We start from the raw sequence: 22,044 nt of genomic DNA, 5'->3' as shown, positions 1-22,044 counted from the left end.
TTCTTGGGAGTTTGGAATCGATCCAGGAATCGTGGAATTAAGAATCGCGATCCTTTCAGAATCGATTTTTTGGAGCACCCCTAGTAGATTCCCTGCTTACCAACACGAGGGTCACAGGTTCGATTCCCTGCCTACCAACACGAGCGTCACAGGTTCGTATCCACCTGTTACCTTCGCTTTGGCACGATACTAGAATTTCTACTTAGATACCGATACCCAGGAAAATATCGATACTCAATACCATTTTCAATACCACGGGAAGGGGGGGATGATGACACAAAACTTTGAATTTAGGCATCAAAACACGTTTAGCTTGTTGAAGCAACAGATACCCAATGATAGGGAGGGAAAATCAGTGATTTTTCATTAAAAGAAAGCACTGATGGCATCAAAACTGTTGCAAATGAGGATTGTATCCATTTAAATGTTTTAGTATTGATACTTTCGATACTATCGATACGTGTTGCAAATGAGTATTGTATCTGATAAAAAATGTCAGTATAGATACTTTTCGATACTTTTGACAACCCTAATTCATACAGGCATGATTGGCTGTTCCTGAGGGTGGGACACCAAATTGGGGCTATACTGTATGTGTCCTGGGGCCGGTTGCACCAAGTGGTCTTAACTATGCCTGGTCGTAACTCCTACGTCGGTCTTAGTTAAGACCAGTCTTTAGAGTGGATTTATGCCTGTTGCACCAACAGGGCTTACGTCTGGTCTTAAATATGCTGGTCGTAGCAATGCGCGTCCATGTGAATTGCCAGGGAATGCACCCTGATTGGATGATGTTGCAAAAAATGTGCCTCGCGACCTGCTTGGAGCGCACTGTGCCACTACGCTCTCTCAGCCACTACTGTATGTGCATCACTACACCCTCCCTCCTCCCACCCTCCCTCGCTCTGGGGGAAAAATGGCGGCGATTGAGCCAGACAGACAGTCTGAATGAAATTGAATGTAACGTTCCCAATTCTATGTATTAAGTTCTAAAAAATTTACGGCAACATTTGGGAAGGCTAAGCCACACAACTAGTTCGTTGTAATCTAACACCATGCTTCAAAAGACGGAGAACTGGCTGTGGTACGACGATGACGGTAAGGACTCAAAAAGGTCTCTGCTGATAAGACACGGAGATCTCTGTTACAGGCAGGCTCTACGCCTCCTCCTGACCAGGCGTAAGAGTTACGCCTGGTCGTAGTGAAAAGAAGGCTTAAGCCGTCTTGGTGCAACCGGCGTAGCTGTTAGGTCGTAAAGTTACAACCAACTTAGCTTAAGACCAGTGTAAGACCAGTTCGTGCAACTGGCCCCTGGTGGCTGCACCAGTGCCTCCTTTGGTCGGCTGGGGCGGAAGAGAACTGGTGGGAATAGCGTGATCCTCCCACGTGCTACGTCCTGCCGGTGAAGCTCCCCGCTGTCAGCGGCTGGCTACTGCGCATGTGTCGGAGGAAGCATGGTGCTAGTCTCGGGTCTCCCCCGATCGGCAGAGGGTGGACAGCGACCGGGGCAGCCAATAGGGCAGCATGGGGATAAATCGGCCAAGTATAATTGGGGAGTGTCAAGAGTAAAATGATTGATTGACTGCTTATTGATTGATTGTTGATCATTGTTGACTCTGTTTAGTTATGATCTAGCTGACACGCATAGCTGACATCTCAGGCACTCATTTTGAGTGTCTCTTCTGAGAAGCTGTTTGTTATGTCGAAAAGGCATTCCACCTGGAGAGGAGGAGATAACATTGTGTTTTGTCTTTCCGGTACATAGAAGGTTTTGTTTTGACTTATTGTAAAGATCAGGGTCTTATTTTGTCTTCTTGGGAAACATCTGATGGAATTGTACCAGTCTCCAGTCATCGGAGGGGGGCTGGAGTTGGGTATAATTGAGATGCAATGTTTATGTTCTTGGCACAAACTTTTGATGATTTGTGACGCTCTGTACAGAGGGAAGCTGATGATGGAATAAACAAATCCTTATTCATTTTAAAACGAGCAACTCATTTTTTGATGGATCAACAAGGCATTTCAAATGAATTGCCGCTACAGGAGAAAATGGGGAAAAATCTGAAAAAAAGAAAGAAATGTTCATATTTTACAGTTCCCTGGATTGTAGAAACGTACAATTTAAATTTTATTCTGGCGATTGGGTTGATTGGTCATAATGTCCAGGCCATGAGAGACAAAGCTGAGCCAAAGAAGACATTGGTCATTGTGTTGCAATCAATTAAAGTGTCTAAAAGGGTATAAAAGGGTGGGGAGGCTCATAAGACTAAAATAGCTGTGACTCACCTCCCTGGTTTCTTAATTTCCTGCTATATGACGCTCCAGGTTAAATATGGTCATGATTCATACAGCTCGTGTGACTACGTGCCACATGAGCTGTAATGTATTTGCTTGATCATCATCTCGCCTACATACTGCAGACATGACATTAAATGAGCAACATACTGCGGTTGCGGTGTAAGACCAAGGCTAAACCTAACCTCTCCCACCCCTCTCAAAACTCCCACCCCTCTAAAAGCTATAATTTAAAAAACACGTTACCATTTAACAATTTTAGAGCCCTGCGTTATCGTTAAACTGTCACATGTTTCGCTGTGGACAATGTTACTATTTCACAATTTCCTGGAGACTGTGTTGACTACTAAGCTACTGTACCACAGTGAAAAATGCCTGTTGACACCCATGACTGTCCCCCCCGCTTTTTTTTTTTGCTTTTTTTGTGTGACATTTCATAGGTAAAGACAAACAAACAGCAAAAAAAAGAAACTAAGAAAAATAGGAGAAAGAAAAACAGATACATGAGACACTATTCCATGTTCTAGACTGCTAGTGTGGTCGGAATCAACTTCATGACCATCACAACAATCCGGGGCGTCCGGGTAGTGTAGCGGTTGATTCCCTGCCTACCGACACGAGGGTCGCAGGTTCGCGCCCCTGTGTTACCTCCGGCTTGGTCGGGGGTCCATACAGGCACGATTGGCTGTGTCTGCGGCTGGGAAGCCGGATTAGGGGTATGTGTCCTGGTCGCTGCACTAGCGCCTCCTTTGGTCGGTTGAGGCACCTGTTCGGGCGGAAGGGAACTGGTGGGAATAACGTGATGCTCCCACGTGCTAAGTCCTGCCGGTGAAGCTCCCCGCTGTCAGGTGAAAAGAAGCGGCTGGCAACTGCGCATGTGTCGGAGGAAGCATGGTGCTAGTTTATGGCTCTCCCAAGATCGGCAGAGGGTGGAGCAGCGACCGGGGCAGCAGGGGGTATATTGGCCAAGTACAACTGGGGAGAAAATGGGGGGAAATCAGGAAAAAACAACAATTCCCCTCCACATCAACACATGTCCCAACACAGTTTAAGTGCACAGATCATAGCAGGAGTCTGATAAAACCATTCTCATCAAACATGACTGCCAGCAAACCAGGCTTGTTGGAGCAATATTTGGGTGGATGAAACTAGGTTTAACCCAGCCCCATGAGAGTTTCTGTAAACAGAACCACCCTGTCATCATCAGCCTATACATCAGAAATAGACTGTTTTCCATAACAACTGTAAGTCTGTTGTGCTCTATATGGCATAATGTTCAGGACTCAGTTCACCTTCTTACAAATGTGTGTGAAGACAACTTGAAAAGAAAATACACTTTAAGCTGAATCATAATTTAAAATAGATCTGAAACAACAGTAACATGTTATTATCTAGGCTGTGCAGTATAACAGTCACACCATGGATACTGTATCCAGGGAGTGGTCAGCCTACATAATAGTGGAGAAATCAGCTCCACTATTCTTTTATTCTTCCTCTTCTGTAAGTCTAGGACTGTCACTGGGTTTTATTGTTTTATAACAATGGCCACAACCATCGCTGCTCTCCTCGGTACTGTCATGCAGAATTCATCCATGGAATACTCATATGGGTAAGATATAAACCTATTAAATCTACACACACGCACACACACACACACACACACACACACACACACACACACACACACACACACACACACACACACACACACACACACACACACACATCACAATCAGTTCAGGTCTGTCATGTCTCTGTCCCTTTCAGAGATGGGAAAACACATGTTTTTACTGTAAGTAGAAGTACAGTTACTAAAAAAAAGACTGGTAAAAGTAGAAGTACTGATTCAACTTATTTACTCAAGTAAAAGTAACTGAAAAGTAGCTCTGAAATGTACTCAAAAGTATCTCACTACTATAATATGACGGCCGGGTTCCGGCAGGGCCGACCCTATCCATCTGGGGGCCCTAAGCAGGATATAGATTAGGGGGCCCCTCCCAGGCACGGGGGTTTGGGGGCATCCGCGCTGGAAGTGCTTTTAAGTAGGGGGTGCTATAAGGAGGGGACTCTCGGTGCTGCCCGCTAGGAAAATCAGGAAAGCCGGCCTTTAATGACACTCTATGGCCTTGATTTAATTATTTAGTACATATTTGAGTCAGGTCCATGGTGGTATTGGGGCTTTTGCATTGAGTTTATGATCTCTTTGATATTTACGTTATATCCACCGTCGTGACTGTTCATTCTGTCTGTGCTCGTAACCTACTAGGCAGGGCATACCCATTGCCTTAATTGCCTCGTCAAAACTCGATGGTGAAACAAGTTTGCTTGTCACACAATAAATCACACTCGTTTGACTTAAGAGGGCATGTATGTATCCTTCACATTCGCTAACCAGTCTTTGAACTGAAACAAGTCAGGATGCCTGTCGAAGAGAAATAGCCTGTTCGATGTTGAATCCGTTCACCTGCGTCGCGTTGAAGCACTTTTTACAGACTGGCTTTGATGTGTGTGTCCACGGGCTTGCCTTCGCTGTCGGCAACGTGAGCAAAATACTTCCATATTTCGCTTCGTGCATCTGCTTTCTCTACAACACGGCTTGCAAGACTGCTTGTACACTCCGTGGATCAGGGCTGCTGAGGAGTGAAATTTGAGCTGTGCTGTGACCAGAGAGAGAGAGGGGAGGGGCCAACTCAGCAGGCTGAGAGGCTCACACACAGACAGTCAGAGAGCAGCTGCGGAGCTGCGGTCTCCTCCGCTACATACACCACGGTCGCACACTGACACAACCATGACATTTATTTAAGTATCGGTACTAAATTAACATGGTATAGTACCGTTTTTAATACATGTAGAAGGATATTGCGGTTCTATTCTGGTACCGGTATACCGTGCATCCCTAGTATATATATATATATATATATATATATATATATATATATATATATATATATATATATATATATTTATTCCTTTTGCTTTTATTTATTTTCTTTTTTTTACTGTTTTATTTTATGTATTTTTATTTCTGTTGGAATGGGACTGGGTTGTGGGGAGGCGAATGAGGGTAGATGTGTTGGTTGGGATGTTTCAATGTAAAAAAAATAAAATTACACTTGTTAATGTATTGTAACGCCAATGCTCCTTGCTCAAAAATAAATATTATATAAAAAAAAACAAGAGTCCCACCAAACTAGGCTTGAAGGATGTGTAGCGGCCTGATAATCTATATTATATTTATACGTATATTATATGAATTGTGCCATGAACATTAGACTTCATGTCTATTTTATCATTATTATCATATATACTGGTTTTATATAGTGATAAGTAACCAAGTTAAGGATCACATTGAAGTTACTGTCTTTTCGCTTGGCATCACCCCTTATTATTTTGCAGACAATGCAAAGCCAGAGTAAGGTCACTTCCAAATAAGGGTCAAAGGTCAAGTTTGAGCAAGAAAAAAATGTGTAGCTAAATAACTACGTTAAAAAAACAAATAATTAACACATTTCCAGTTTTCCCCCTACAATACATTTGGCTGGACAACAACAAAACTAAAAATTTTCTCAGTTCTACACTCTGGCGAGTTACCCCCTTTTGGCTTTGCAGGGCAGTATATATGTATGACTGGAGCACACGAAATCACCGGCAAACAAATTTATTAAGGTACAAAAACGAACGTTTCGGGGGGACACGGTGGGGCAGTGGTAAGCGCTGTCGCCTCACAGCTAGAAGGTCCTGGGTTCGATTCCCAAGTGCGTGCCCATCCGCATGTCCTCGAGTGCCCACCGCCCGGGTGGGGTCTTCAAAAGGGCCTTTCTGTGTGGAGTTTGCATGTTCTCCCCGTGCCCCCTGTGGGTTTCCTTCATATAGGAACCCCTCACCAAAACATGCAATAGCCTCGTCGCTGAAGTGGTGCCTCCTCTGGTCGTTCGGGGCACCCGTTTGGAGGGAGGGGAACTCGTTGGAATAGCGTGATCCTCCCACGTGCTATGTCCTACCGGTGAAGCTTCCGCTGTCAGGTGAAAAGAAGCAGCTGGCTCCTGCCCATGTGAGTCAGTTTCGGCTCTCCCCAGATCGGCAGAGGGTGGAGCAGCAACCAGGATAAACCAATTAAAATTAGCACTTAAAAAATCGGGGGGGGGGGGGGGGGGGGATAGGGGGGAAAATAGCTATAAAAAAAACGTTTCATCTCGACGTGAGCAGCGTTGAAACGTTTTTGTACCTTATCAAATTTGTATGCCAGTGATTTTGGGTGCTCCAGTTTTCCAGTATTCTGTCTTCGTGTGAGAGCGCCGACCTCCCCTTTGTGGAGGGGCTGTAGCGCAAGAGATTCCTTCTACATTGATATATATATATATATATATATATATATATATGTATGTATGTACTATATATATATATATATATATTTGAGTTGCGTGGATGAGCTTTTATGCCATTCTAATCCACATGTATGCATGAACCGTCCGCCCTCCATAAATCCGCGCAAATTATTTCATACTATTTATAGATCCGCACCCGCCATGCACCCAACATTTCACAACGCTATAAAAGGAGCAAACTTACGGTTTATGCTGCCGTTGGTGCGATCGCTGCAGTCCAAGACTCCAAATAAACTTCCATGCTGTATTATGTCCAGTCCACCACTTGCCCTCATGTAGTTTACTCGGCTAACGCTATAGCTTTAAGTTTAGTTTACTGGATTGCCTCATTGAATGGGAAAATACAAACGCGTCTTCTCTTCAAACACGTTTTCAGCGGAGACTCCTTTTTGAAGGTGATATCATTGACGATATCTGTATATGGACCAAAAGTGGAGCCTAGCGACCTAGCACATGACTATTGTTTTGTTTACGGCGGTGGGTCCTTTGGGGGATCTACAATAGGGGACTAAGAATGTGCCTGACAAAAAATGTAGCTTAAAATACGTTCATAGACTAGAGAACGTAATTAATATTATTTTTCCTTATTAATGATACATCGTTTCAACCACCTGCAACCCATCCACTATTAATCAGAATGTTTATTTTTATGATCCGGCCCGCCCACGGGGCGGGATATTCACGGTCAGCGCGGTTATAACTGCGGCCCGCGCATCACTAATGTGATGTCACACACAGGTGTGTGACTGGCACCTGATTGGCACCTAATTTGCAGTGCCAAGGTGCCAAGCTGTTGTGGTTGCGTATGGATCTTCCACACGCTACTGAGGTCCCTGACAGTGTAAAATGAATAAAGTGTAAAAATGGCCAATATGTGCTGTTTTTTCCTTATTACTGTGGGAGAATGCAATCATCCAATCCACCAAGCAACTCAAAACAAGAGTGAATACCAACAGAAGAATATTGCAGGGGATTTTGGCGGGAAAAAATTGGGGCGCTACCCACACCCACACGGTTAGCTGTGTTGCTCATTCCACGAATGCATGATCCTTACAAGTTGTACATTGTTGTAAAGGTGACTAATCAGGCTTTCCAAACGATATACAATACAGTACTATTATTATTATTATTATTATTAAAGGGGAGAAATAATCGACCGTTAATAACGTTTCCGAACTTTTTTTGAGGAGTTTATATATATATATATATATGTATATATATAAGTTTCCCCTAGAAAAAATTTCAGGCCTGGAGGGATTTCGAAACGTACCCCGACCGCAACGGTGGGAGCCCTCGCTAGCAACGCTAAACTTTTAGCTAACCTGTTCACATCTATGTTCGCAATGGCATCCCAAGTATCAGCATAGTATTATGGGATGCAATGCGAACAGTTGTGTTATGGGATGTGCGTTTCCCAGGCAACGGCACACTTTGACACGTTTTCGAACAGCGGCGCACGCTGGCACGATGGTCCTAAAATCAAAATGCTTATTGTTTTGAATGATTTGGCATATTCTATTACTGTCAACATGTCAACACCAGCATTGTTGTATTGTAATAATATGCCATAAAGGTTTATTGACATTTTGGGGAGGGCAGGGGGGAAAAAAAATAAAAATAAATAAATAATAATAATAATAATAAATTCTGGCCTGGTGGGGGCGTTGTCGGCCTGGCGGGCCCGCCAGGCCTGTAGAATGGTAGGGGAAACACTATATATGTATATATATATCTGTTGAAGCACAACAATCTGGTATTTCTTGCTACATAGTTAACCTAAAGAAAAGTGATCTGAAATCCTGGAAATTTCCCTAATAATCCATCTGTGTTTCCTGCTGGCTGTATTTCTCTCCCAGCTCTACAGAGAAACCTTTCAGCGGGAACACCACTGACTATGAGTACTGGGACTACAACGACTACACTGATGAGGACCTGGGGCTGTGTGTGTACGAGGGTCACGCGGAACACTTTCTCCCTGTCCTCTACTCCATCTTCTTCATCGTGGGCCTCCTGGGCAACGCTCTGGTCCTCTGGGTCATCGCTTGCGGGACGCGCCGTCGCAGCATGTCAGACATCTGCCTGCTCAACCTGGCCCTCGCCGACCTCCTCCTGGTGTGTTCCCTGCCCTTCCTCGCCCACCAAGCCCGTGACCAGTGGTCCTTCGGGGACGGCATGTGCAAGGTGGTCCTGGGTGTCTACTATATTGGCTTTTATGGCGGGATCTTCTTCATCACCCTTATGAGCATTGACAGATACCTGGCTATAGTCCACGCTGTGTACGCTCTGCGGGCACCGACGCGCTCCTTTGGGATTTTTGCGGCCGCTGTTACCTGGTTGGCCGCATTTACGGCTTCTTTTCCAGACCTCATCTTTCTTGAAGTACAGGAGTCTCGAAAGAAAGATGGTAATATGTCTCAATTCTGCGCTCCTTTATATTCCATACCTGGTAGCTTAGCACCCGGCAGGCACTTCTGGAGCATCTTCAGCCTTTTCAAAATGAACGTTCTCGGCTTGTTGATCCCGCTGGCCGTCATGGGCTTCTGCTACGCCCGCATCATCCGGAGGCTCCTGTGCAGCCAGTCATCCAAGAAACATCCAGCCATCCGATGGGTTCTCGTAGTGGTGGCCGTGTTCTTCTGCTGCTGGGTGCCCTACAACGTCACGTCGTTCTTCAAAGCCTTGGAGCTAATGCATGTTTACACGGCTTGCCACAGCAGCAAGGCCATCAGGCAGGCGATCCAGGCCACCGAGGCCATCGCCTACTCTCACAGCTGCCTCAACCCCATCCTGTATGTGTTCGTCAGGGAGACGTTCAGGAGGAACCTGGGGAGGCTGGTGAGCAGCTCTCCATGTAGGTTGTGCCATAATAGGAGGACCTTCACCCACAAGGACACAATCAATGGTTCGGTCTACTGGCAAACCACCAACGTGGATGACAGGTCCACTGCAGTGTGAAGTACATGTCCCTGCAATTATGAGTGATAATGTAATTGAGCAGGTTGGCTCCTATAAATACTTGGGAGGGAACGTGCATGTCGACTACCTGTGTGGGAAATTGGCTCAAAGACTACATTTCCTCCGCTGACTCAGATTGTTCGGAGTAGTAAAATCATGTTAACATTCTACAATGCCGTTCTAGGCAGCCTGTTAAGATACGGCTTAGCTTCTTGGTTTGGCTCCCTCACTGTCGAAAACAAATCCAGAATTGAAAAGATGGTGAAAACTGCTATGAAGGTGATTTGAATTAAAAAGTATGCATCCCTTCAATCAATCTTTGAATAAACTGTTAAGCAGTCCCTCCGTATCTTGAAGGACACTTTCCATATCCTGTTTACAGAATATAAACTTCTACCTTCAGGAAGGCGTTACAGAGCATGCAGGTATAAGTCAAACTGCTATGAGCTCTCCTTCCTCCCAACATCCATCGCCTTGGACAACCTGCTCAATCTAAAATCTAAAAATCCCTCATTCTGTCTTTTTATGGTTTTATGGTTTTTATGGTTTTATTATTTTTATTGCTAATCTACTTGTTATTCATTTGTAAGCTACTTTTTTTAACCGTAGTTTCGTATTAATTTTATATAGCTCATTTTATCTTTCTCCTTTGGACGTTTTTTATTATTATCATCATAGTGCAATATATTTTGGCAGGCAGTGCAATATAATCAGGCTTTCTTCTGTAAGGTGCATCTTCCACCACATAAAACGTGTAGACCTGTCGCCTTGTATGTCATACTTGTTCTTGTCCTTTTTATTATCTATGAATGAATGGATGTATGAATGAAAGGCAGCTGATGTAGCACTGTTGGCCAAGACAAATTTCCCTTCGGGGACAATCAAGTTTATCCTGATCCTGATCCTGAAGTGCGAGTGTGTGGTGGTGGGTTGAGTTGTTTGGTTTCCGTGTGGGATATGTGCCATGTGTGTCTACATTTGAGTCGAGGGTTGAGGGTTGTGTGTGTGTGTGTGTGTGTGTGTGTGTGTGTGTGTGTGTGTGTGTGTGTGTGCGCGCGTGTGTGTGTGTGGTGTTGGGCAGCATATGGAAGAAACATATTTGCACATCATATAATATGCTTTCCACATATCTACCCATAGAATTGGGATATATGCTGCATATAAGTACATATGTTTCCATATGGCCATATATGGATTTGGATCGTTTCATATGGTGCATATATGTGTGCCCTACATAACTGTATATGTACATAGATGCATACGTACGGTTTGAAAAAAGAAACAGAAATTATCCTCTAACATACAGCTCATTCTATTTATATATTATAATGAGGAGGATGTAGTGCAGGCTCCTTCAATTAACACATTTAAAAATAGATTAGATAAATTCTGGTGAACAAAAGATTTTTTTTTGTACAACTATAGACTATAGACCTCTGTTTTCGCAGGTTCTTCTTCTTCTGTGTTTTATGGCAGTTGGCATCCTTGTATCATCTTCACAGTGCTAATTATTTACAGTGTCCACCACTTTCTCAGCTGTCCAAGGGGAAACATTGATTCTATTTATCTTTCTATGTAAACGTTAAGTACGCTAAGGGTTAATGCACGAGGAGGTGTCCATTACACGTAAGGGTTGTAACAAACTAGGTATGATTTACAGCCTCACACTGCAGTTGTCAAGTGAAGAGGGTGAAAGCAGACTCACCGGATGAAGTTAAACGCAGGGAATCTGATATTGTTCTTGATGAGGACAGTGAAGTTCTCAGCTGCTGCCAGCAGAGGGGGCCTGCAGGACATACATACAGACTCATCTCACTGCACAGTGGAGGCATGGCTTCAAAATAACACACAGCAACCAAGACTGGACTTTTATCTCTCAGTCTGGAGAGGCAATGTCTGCTAGAAGGCTGAGTGTCACACACCTTTTCTCTGTCACTGAGAAGCTATGGGGTATTTATTCACCTTTAATTAATTAATTAATTACGTTATTATTATTAATTAATTAATTAATTAATTAACACTGAAAATATTTTGCTGTGATTTGAAGCTTTCCATTCCCCCAAAATGTGATTTGCTTCAGTTCGGACAAACTAACTGCTGGTTAACTTTGTAGAGGAAGAAGTCATTTGTGCTTTTGTGGATGAATTCAACCACTGAACTGCCCCATCCTATCTACAGTACACTATAATGCCAGCAGTGTCTGTCTGTCTCTCTGTCCTTCACGTATCTTGAGAACCGTTTGGTCTTGTGTGGTGTTTACTGGGTAGTTTGGTCTTGTGTGGTGTTTACTGGGTGTTTGGTCTTGTGTGGTGTTTACCTGATTGGTTTGGTCTTGTGTGGTGTTTACTGGGTGGTTTGGTCTTGTGTGGTGTTTACTGGGTGGTTTGGTCTTGTGTGGTGTTTACTGGGTGGTTTGGTCTTGTGTGGTCTTTACTGGGTGGTTTTGTCTTGTGTGGTGTTTACTGGGTGGTTTGGTCTTGTGTGGTGTTTACTGGGTGGTTTGGTCTTGTGTGGTGTTTACTGGGTGGTTTGGTCTTGTGTGGTCTTTACTGGGTGGTTTGGTCTTGTGTGGTGTTTACCTGGGTGGTTTGGTCTTGTGTGGTGTTTACCTGGGTGGTTTGGTCTTGTGTGGTGTTTATCTGGGTAGTTTGGTCTTGTGTGGTGTTTACCTGGGTGGTTTGGTCTTGTGTGGTGTTTACTGGGTGGTTTGCTCTTGTGTGGTGTTTATCTGGGTAGTTTGGTCTTGTGTGCTGTTTATCTGGGTGGTTTTGTCTTGTGTGGTCTTTACCTGGGCAGTTTGGTATTGTGTTTACCTGGGCAGTTTGGTCTTGTGTGGTCTTTACCTGGGCAGTTTGGTCTTGTGTGGTCTTTACCTGGGCAGTTTGGTGTGGTGTTTACCTGGACAGTTTGGTCTTGTGTGGTGTTTACCTGGACAGTTTGGTCTTGTGTGGTCTTTACCTGGACAGTTTGGTCTTGTGTGGTGTTTACCTGGACAGTTTGGTCTTGTGTGGTCTTTACCTGGACAGTTTGGTCTTGTGTGGTGTTTACCTGGACAGTTTGGTCTTGTGTGGTCTTTACCTGGACAGTTTGGTCTTGTGTGGTGTTTACCTGGGCGGTTTGGTCTTGTGTGGTGTTTACCTGGGCGGTTTGGTCTTGGCCTCGATGGGACACCAGGCAGACACCTGGCAGCTCTTTCTCATCTCATCAAACTTCACACAGGAGCCGGTCTGAACACCTGAATGAGGAGAAGACAGCATGAGTCTGCATGATGCTGGAAAGGCTGTGACCAACCCCCAACCAACAAGCATGTCATTTAGCTGTGTTTTTATTTTCTCTTATTTTTTATATATTTTTTTTATTGATTCAAGTGTTTTTTACATGAAAGAAAGATAAAAAACCACAAACATCTAGATAAAGACAACTACTATACATACACATACACATACACATACACATACACATACACATACACAACCAGATTCACTCAGAGCCCCCCTTCCCCCCACAAACCCACAAAGATATTAGCTCACACTATGTGCCCTTCATATCGACCCAGGCATAATCAATAAACGGTCAGTCTCCACCACACAGCAAAAAAAAAAAAAAGACACACAACCTAGCTTAGCCTGTGTGAACCCAGCCTTCAACGTGACGTCACAGACTATGTCTATAGTGTAAGTTTCATCTGGTAGTTTGTCTATTCAGAGCGATTTCAATCGCAGAATCGCAGCCAATGAGTGACGGCGTACTGCCACCATCAGTTCCTGCTGTGATCTGCCAATCAGAGAGTGCGTCTTTGTCAATGACGTGTAACGACTGCGGCAGATGTATCATTAGCATTCAGTCTCTCCGGAGCATACCCCAGAGCTAGCTATGGCTATGCTGGCAAAGAGCGTTCGCTTTGAGGAAAGTAAAGTGAAAACAGCTATAAGTTTGGTTAGAGCAGAAATAGACTCAGTCACTGCAATTAAACCAGAACAAGTGCGTGCACTAGTGGAGTTTCTCGGCAGCAAATGTGTGTTCACCGTTCTTCCGACTGTATTTGGGAAGAGTTCGATTTATCAACTGGCTCCGTTGGTGATGAAGAAGATTTTTCCTACCAAGAACTCTATTGGTATTGTTGTCTCGCCGCTAAATGCGCTAATGGAGAACTAGATAGACAAGGCTTCTAATCTGGGAATCAAGGCGTTGCAGATCGGTGGGGAGAATGAGAAAGATGAGGACTTAATACATGGACGCTGTGAGCTTGTGTATGCGAGTCCAGAGGCCTTGATGAAAGCAAAGTGGCAAAATATCCTGGCTTTGGATGTCTACCGTGAAAACCTAGTGGGGATTGTTATCGAAAAGGTACACGTCACCCACAAATGGTAAATCCAAACTACTTGTATTTCGAGATGTTGTCTTAGCTATGAATGTTTTTAGCTTAGCTGGCTTGCTAATAATAAAGGACGCGCATTGATGGCTTCATCTGTTGTACTGCTCATGTGATCTGTGTGCTAAGCTGGTTGGCTGATGGACTTGTCTATCAAGGGAGGTACTCCTGCCCCTCTGCTTTCCTCTGAAAACAGTCTCAACCCCTAATCCGCCAGACTCTATGTGACTGATAGTAGGCTACATGGAGGTGACGTGGAGGCTGGGTTTACCTAGGCTAAACCTAGCTAATATGGCGATGGCCATGGTCCCCAGGCATGGCTTCAACAAATGCATTCCATGCCATAATATTTTCTACTTCAGCGCAAGGACAAATTCAACCCAGTAAATTCATTCAACAACAAAACAAGGAACAGCACATCTTCATGGCAACATTCTCTCCAAAATTAAGAAACGGATGAGAATTCCCAAACCATGTGTATAAAGGTACCAGGGGTTGCCAGGGGGGCATAATGTACAGTGAGGGCTTTGAGACATTTTCATCTGAAATAATTAACACGGGGTACAGTAGGCTATATACTGTAGTCTGTGGGCGTAGTTATAATGAATCAATTGATCATTGGGGTTCCTGGAAGTTAAAATATTAATCCACACCAAATTTGTATCGTTTTTATTTTCTCCTCTAAATTTATAGTAGAGCACCTTGTGATCTTGTTAACACATTGAGTGCCACAGCGCTTCAGTAAAATTGTCTGGAGCCTGTGCCAGATTCACTTCCATTCAGTTGAAAACAGCTATAGAATTTTTTCTATTAGGGCTATATTGACAGGGCTGGACTTTAATGAAACATTGGACACTCCTGCTTCTTCCAAAGAAGAAATTTTGTTTCTAGACAGTTCCATTATGAAATGACAGCCTCTGAAAGAAGAGCACTTTCAAGGGTTTTCTGCCGTTTTTTTTTTACTTTTCAAGATATAGTCACTTTTATGAATACTTTTTGCACTCTAATTTCGAGCACATTCACTGACTCTGGCTGGTGTTTTCTGATGTGGTGGCGTGGTGTGGTTCTGTGCAGCCTGCGTGCCCCCCCCCCCCCCCCTCTCCACCCCTGAGCTGCGGGCTCCTCCCCACACGCACACAGTCTGTCTTCGCAGCCTCAGTTTTTGCCCCGGGCGGATTTCAGCGCAACAAGGAAATGGCAGGCGGGACTGAGGGAGAAGGTTTGGCCGTTCGGCTTCGGGTGCTGCCTTTCTGGCGGGTTGTCGTGTGGAGGGGCTGTGTGCAGGCGGATAGACAGAGGCGGAGGAGCTCAGTTGTGGGCTCGGATCGCAGCCAACTGTCGGCTGCGGACAGAGCAATCTGTGTGGCTCTGGCTGCAGCATGCGTCGGTGTCTCTCTGATCACGGCTTTCTCCGTTTTCTCCTGCACAAAGTAAAGGATCTGAGGTGGGTGGCGCAGCTCCCGTGTAGAGTTTTATGGTGGCGCCGTGTGATCCCTTGAAGGGATTCATGCTCACTGGCTGGGTACGACCTTAAACAGCAGAATTATGGAATAATATGAATTATGATTTTAGGACGTCCACAGACGTCCTTGGCACTTCTCGTTACTTTTTTTTAGGACGTCCACAGACGTCCTTGGCACTCAATGTGTTAAGAAAAGTGCTATATATCCTCCTGGGACCTGGCAATTCAATTTTTTGTCCATGATTCGCTGGTCTTAATTTCAAGAACCATATACACTATCGGGCTCAAACCTGTTGAGGTCAGAGGTCAGTATCTTGCTTAAAGACACTTCATCAATGCAGATGTTTGCAGACAGAACCCGAGTCATCTGGGCTCTCTCTCACTGCTCAGCCAAACTGCTGGTGCTAATGTGTGCTAACAGGGGTTAACAGGTGCTAACTGATGCTAATGGGTGCTAACTGCTACACCAGTTGTGGCCTTCCACCAGCAGAGGGACAGAGTGGATAGTGGGTCGTACCGTGGCGGTGCTGGTCTGAGGCTCCTCTCTCACAGTCCTGGTCAGTCTGACACAGTCTGCTGGACGCATGATCCTGCAATAGAAACATTGAGAACTTACAGGCTTTTAATTCAACTGTTGATCTGAATCATTGTATAGCGTTACAAAGTAAGATCATATTTTTTATATTCTTCATAAGCTGTCACAGATCTACTGGATCTAGAGCTAGATGTGAAACTGACAACCTCAACTATACAGGTAATAATAATAATAATAATAATAATAATAATAATAATAAATGTAGGCGCAAGCGGCAATCATCTTGACTCTGCATTCACACCAATGCAAAATTCGCAAATTTGTGCGATTATTTGCCTTGTCGCCCATTTGCTCGATCTGAAATATTTAAACTTTGGCGAATAATCCGTGCGGTCAAACTCGCACGAGTGAAGCTTTGTTTCACCTTGCTGTGAACGTGCAGTAATAATAATAATAATAACAATAATAATAATTGCATACACTTATCCGTGATTGTTATAGCGCCACCCTGAGGTCAATGAGGGCGTTTTATGTGCCTGAGTAGTGGGTGGTCTTATGGTTTTTGCTGCACAAACATTTTATTAAGAAAGAAAGAAAGAAAGAAAGAAAGAAAGAAAGAAAGAAAGAAAGAAAGAAAGAAAGAAAGAAAGAAAGAAAGAAAGAAAAGCACCTCTGGACTGTCTGGACACTTTCCTTGCTTCTGGTTCTTTGTCTCAATGACATTGGTTATCACAAAGAAGGAGTTTTTGCCCTAAAAGAAAAGAAAAACAATCTTCAAATTCAGCTGGACTATGTGTGACCCTCCTATACCTGACAAACACGCAGCACCCTGGGGCCGCAGCAGCACCCACCTGTGAGGGCCCGCTGTAGTCCACCACATCCCACACCATCTCCTCCCCACTGGGTAGCCGGGTCAGAGCAACTCCCTTCAGCTTGGTGGTGACTGTACTCACCACCCGGTCAAACTCCTGGTAGTTTCTGTTCCACACCATCATGATGCTGAAATAAATAAATAATAATAATAAAAAATATGATGATGATAATAACAACAACAACAACAACAACAACAACAACGATAATCATAATAATAATAATAATAATAATAATAATAATGTTAAAAAACAAAGAAACAGAGAAAAAAGGTTGGTTCACATTTGAATAAGAAATGAGAAATCTATAAAACTTGATCCTTATTCTCTTTTTATGGATTTTAATTATGTCCTATTTTTCTTTATCTCTTTAACTTTTTTAATCTCATCCTGTATTTTTGGCTAACGTCTTATGCCATCCTTGTGAACTTTGAATTGCCTTTGTGTACAAAATGTGCTGTAGGCTATACAAAAACGTGCCTTACCTAATGAAAAAAGCATTATTACTAATAGGTTAATAATCCTATATAGGCTAGTAGTCCTATAATACATTTTACAAGTAAACTATACACACGCATACGCAAAACTATAAGTCCCTGTGGGAATATTATAGGATTATAAGAGGTTAAAAAAAAATATATAAGATTATTAAAGTCACTATTGACACCAGCACAGGAATAAAATAGTGACACCACAGGCAATGTTGCCAACTTGAAAACGGCTACAACACAGTGTGCATAACAAGTGCAGCCTTTATATTGATATGCAAATTAACGTCATCTGGCGACTTCTAGTGACTTTCTGAGCAGCGAATAGCTAATGTCCTTGGAAATGAGTTGGCAACACTGACTACAGGAGATTAAAATGAATGAATAAATAAAAATAAAATACCATAACATAAGGGTCAGTATTGAGCAGTAGACAGACACACGATAATATTATAGGAATAGTATAGGAATACTACATTGATACCATAGTACAGGGATACTCAACTGCTTTGCTTGGGGGCTACTTCTGCAAAATCACAGGACGCCAGGGGCCAGTTAATAAACAGAAAATAATAATTCTATAGTGGATTGTAGTTTTTTGGGGGTGCCAGCTAGAGTTTAATCTGACAATGTTGTGCACACAGGACAGTTACTGTATTAGTTAAGTTAGTTAAGTACATAAGTGCCTGAGCGGCGAGCAGGCGACAATATTTGAGAATTTAGCTGGAGCTCAGTCAAACTTTATTTAACGTTAGTTTTCATTGTGAATAAGAAAATGGCTCCCCGGCACCCTATCGCCGGCCGCATCTGGCCCCCAGGCCGCAAGTTGAGAATCTCCGCCTGGTGGTCCACCAGAGCATTGGGAAAGAAAATGTGTGTGTGTGTGTGTGTGTGTGTGTGTGTGTGTGTGTGTGTGTGTGTGTGTGTGTGTGTGTGTGTGTACTGTACATACATACATATATACTGTACATACATACATACATATATATATATATATATATATATCAACACACATAATACCTCTTCACACATAAAAACAAAGGACCACAATAAACTCCCATGAATATAGATATAGTAAAACAATGTAGGCTAATATCATTGAACAATGTATTCCAGTTGAATTAAAACAATATAATAAGTAATCATATAATTATAAAAATATAAAAAAAGTTTTTTTTCTTTCCCCCCAGCACAGAGCACATGCAGTGTCATGGTTTTGTCTTGTTTCTGATCGGTGCAATTTGAGATGTTACAACTGCCCCCAGTCTCCCCTAAGTTACTCACCAGATGAACATTAAGATGACTCCGTTCAGAATCCATTTGAGCGAGCCGAGCCGCACACTGCTGATCCGGACCAGCTTGTAGGTCTCGTACAGGCAGAAAGCAGAGAGCAGTCTGGACATGTTGGTCTGTCTGTGGGCTTGGTGCTGGACTAGACTGACTGCTTCTCTCTCTCTCTGCGCTCTCCTCTCCTCTCTTCCCTGTGTGCATCCCGGGTACCGCTCCAGTCTCCTGAGTCCCTCCACAGCTGCTCTCTCCATCCTCATCACAGCTGAAATCTATAAAAGACATGTTGCACAATATTCCTCATCATATGAATGCCTGAACAATGTGTTAGGGTTAGGGTCCTTCATAGGTTAAAACAACTATGATCCAGAAATACACCACACAAATCAAATGAAAAACAACTTAGGTTGTCAGAAACGTGTTATTATATCAAAGCCTTATTTGTTGCACTAACAAGTCAAACTACAAATCCAAAATCCCCCCAACACAGACACACGTGACTGTTGAGCTCTATTGCTTTGAATCCGAGCCACCAGTGGTTTGCACCAATCAGTGTCCTATGAGGCAGCTAGGGGCGGGATTTTCTGTGACGCAAGCGAGTGTGAGATCGGGGCAACACATTTCTGTCTGTTTTTCTAAAATGTTGGCCGTTTGAAGCCAGATTTAGAGGAATATCTCATTTTAAATTAACATTAGGATTAGACCGTTGTGATGTCATTATTCAGTTGTAACCATCAATATTTGCTCCTTTTCTCATTAAGGCCTAAACAGACTCGTCCGTCAGAGCCTCGCCCCGCCCTCCCCGTATGACGGCGGGTGGAGCGCCGTCATGCGGGGAGGGGGCGCCGTCGGCTGACGGGGGCTGCTCGAAAATGTAACTCAGCGGCGACCATACGTGCGTGACGTCAGCTGCACGAGAGTTGTGATTGGCCGTTGCCTTGGCTCATCGTCGTAAAGTCGCCTTCAAAGCATGACGTTAGATTATAACGAACTAGTTGTGTGGCTTAGCCTTCCCAAATGTTGAGGGTCGTTTTTTTAGAATTTAATACATAGAATTGGGAACGTTACATTCAATTTCATTCAGACTGCCTTACACTCAATCGCCGCCATTTTCCCACGGAGCTCCCACAGGAGGAGGGAGGGTGTAGTGACGTCCTAGCATGTAGGGCTCGCTGGCGCCGGCAGACGGCGAGACGGCTCCAATTCGAGGCGGACGGACGAGTCTGTTTAGGCCTTTAGGGTAAATACTGTATATTTAGAGATTTGTGTCAATTATTTGTGCTGTTATGGTTATTAGCTTAGTCACTTACTTCTACACACTAGCTTCTACACTGCTGCGACCTTTCTTGAAATATAGGCCTAGTTAAACGTTGCTTCACCCAAAATGTTACTCACATAAAAATACTATATCCACAATGCTAATTATCTTAGAGAACTGCATCCTGACCGGCATCTCACTGGCATAACAGCTCTACCTGGACATGTAAACAACATCATTGAAGGATGGTTAACATTACAATGCTAACTAGCTGCCTGGTACAAGTAGCCAACTAACTTGCTATGCAAACTATCCCTATAATAATTAACAGCATTTCATTTTCACATGTTTGAAAAGGGGATTGATGCTCTACTACTAATGACCGCCATTAATTTTGCATTATTATTATTATTATTTTAATTGCCCCCTCAGTTTCAATGGGCATGACACTTCTGGTCAGGTTAGTCCATGGTTCTAATGTGGACTAAATTAGTGGTCGTTGATACAAAAGAGTTTGAGAATCAGTGCTCTGGAGGACTGGAGGACTCTGTGAGTCAGTCTCTCTCGGCCCTCTCTCCTCTCTTTCCTGTGTGGATCCCAGGTGCAGGTCCAGCCTCCAGAGTCCACAGCTGCTCTCTCCACCCTCTCTGCTCAGCAACACAGAGCACGCTCTCACTGCACTGTTCACTCACAAATCATGTGTTTGTAATGAGCAGTGTTGGGCGTAACTTGTTACTGTAACTAAACCACTTTTTGCAGTAACTAGTAATCTAACTAGTAATCATTACTTTTTCAAATTTAGTCACTCAATTACAATTACTGAAATTTAAATGGGCTGGTTACTAGTTATTTTAGGACAGGGATACTCAACTTGCTTTGCCGGGGGGCCACTTCTGCAAAATGACAGGGCTCCTTACTCCTGTAAGTGCTTCCACTTCTGCTGGAGTGAGGTGAGCTATGTATGGCCCCGAGGTGATGAGGTAAATGCCACTCATCTTGGACTCCTTAAACGACCTCTGACCTCTCTCCACTCTCGTGTGTCAAGTCAAATGCTCTCTTTCACTGTCAAGTCAAATACTTTACAGTGCAAATGCAGCATAACAACACAGTAAAATACTTTACAGTGCAAATGCAGCATAACAACACAGTAAAATACTTTACAGTGCAAATGCAGCATAACAACACAGTCAAATACTTTACAGTGCAAATGCAGCATAACACAGTAAAATACTTTACAGTGCAAATGCAGCATAACACAGTAAAATACTTTACAGTGCAAATGCAGCATAACACAGTAAAATACTTTACAGTGCAAATGCAGCATAACACAGTAAAATACTTTACAGTGCAAATGCAGCATAACACAGTAAAATACTTTACAGTGCAAATGCAGCATAACAACACAGTAAAATACTTTACAGTGCAAATGCAGCATAACACAATAAAATACTTTACAGTGCAAATGCAGCACAACACAGTAAAATACTTTACAGTGCAAATGCAGCATAACAACACAGTAAAATACTTTACAGTGCAAATGCAGCATAACATAGCGTCAGTAGCAGCACAGTCCTGTTATGTCCTCTACGTTATTTAGAAGGTGTCCCTCCACATCTGCTAAAACTGCTATGTGCAGGCAGACAGGAGGGACTACTTTTAAAAAACTATTTAAATTGGACTGTGTCTATTACTGTCATATTGCCATACCGGGTAACAGTTTCATAAAAGCAACAGCCCACTTCAGGCAGTGATATATGGTCATTATGTCATAGCCCTTAGCTATAATATGACCTGACCATAATACCATGGTCTGTGCTGTGATCTATTGCTTAATTCAGTTGACTTGAATCGCATTAATGCATTAATAAGTATAATTCAACAATAAAATATGTACTGGATTACTCTGAAATGGGCCATTATGCATGATAAGCACTTTTACTTGTGTAGCTTTAAGTACATTTTGATGCCAATACTTTTGAATGCAGTACTTTTACTTGTAACAGTATTTTTTATACTGCTGTGTTTCTACTTTAAAGTAAAAGTATTTCCACCACTGGCTGCTAGCCTACTACAACTGCTAGATGCAAGGCATCCGTAACTAAATGGCAGCGATGAGAAAAGGGTTAGGGTTGTGCATAAAA

At 43.3% G+C, this 22,044-nt stretch overlaps 1 protein-coding gene and 1 pseudogene across 2 annotated transcripts in view; one reads left to right on the top strand and one right to left on the bottom strand.

The window, feature by feature from the left end:
• LOC310779424 (P2X purinoceptor 4-like) overlaps positions 1-18,761 on the bottom strand; it is a gene marked incomplete at both ends in the record, with an annotated part of 43,486 nt that extends 24,725 nt beyond the window's left edge. The window contains 6 exons of the mRNA XM_083639956.1: positions 11,338-11,418; positions 12,771-12,867; positions 15,984-16,047; positions 16,672-16,752; positions 16,853-17,000; positions 18,643-18,761. Of these exons, the coding sequence (XP_083496082.1) occupies positions 11,338-11,418; positions 12,771-12,867; positions 15,984-16,047; positions 16,672-16,752; positions 16,853-17,000; positions 18,643-18,761 (590 nt within the window). The remainder of the gene's footprint in view (positions 1-11,337; positions 11,419-12,770; positions 12,868-15,983; positions 16,048-16,671; positions 16,753-16,852; positions 17,001-18,642) is intronic.
• Positions 8,598-9,632, top strand: LOC310779898 (C-C chemokine receptor type 4 pseudogene; annotated as a pseudogene). Its single transcript has one exon. The product of its transcript is annotated as a C-C chemokine receptor type 4 pseudogene (transcript).
• Positions 18,762-22,044: the final 3,283 nt, after the last annotated feature.

The sequence above is a fragment of the Poromitra crassiceps genome (genome assembly GCF_964638095.1).
Source record: "Poromitra crassiceps genome assembly, chromosome: 7".
Taxonomy (NCBI): Eukaryota; Metazoa; Chordata; class Actinopteri; order Beryciformes; family Melamphaidae; genus Poromitra; species Poromitra crassiceps.
This window is presented reverse-complemented; position numbering and strand designations above follow the sequence as displayed.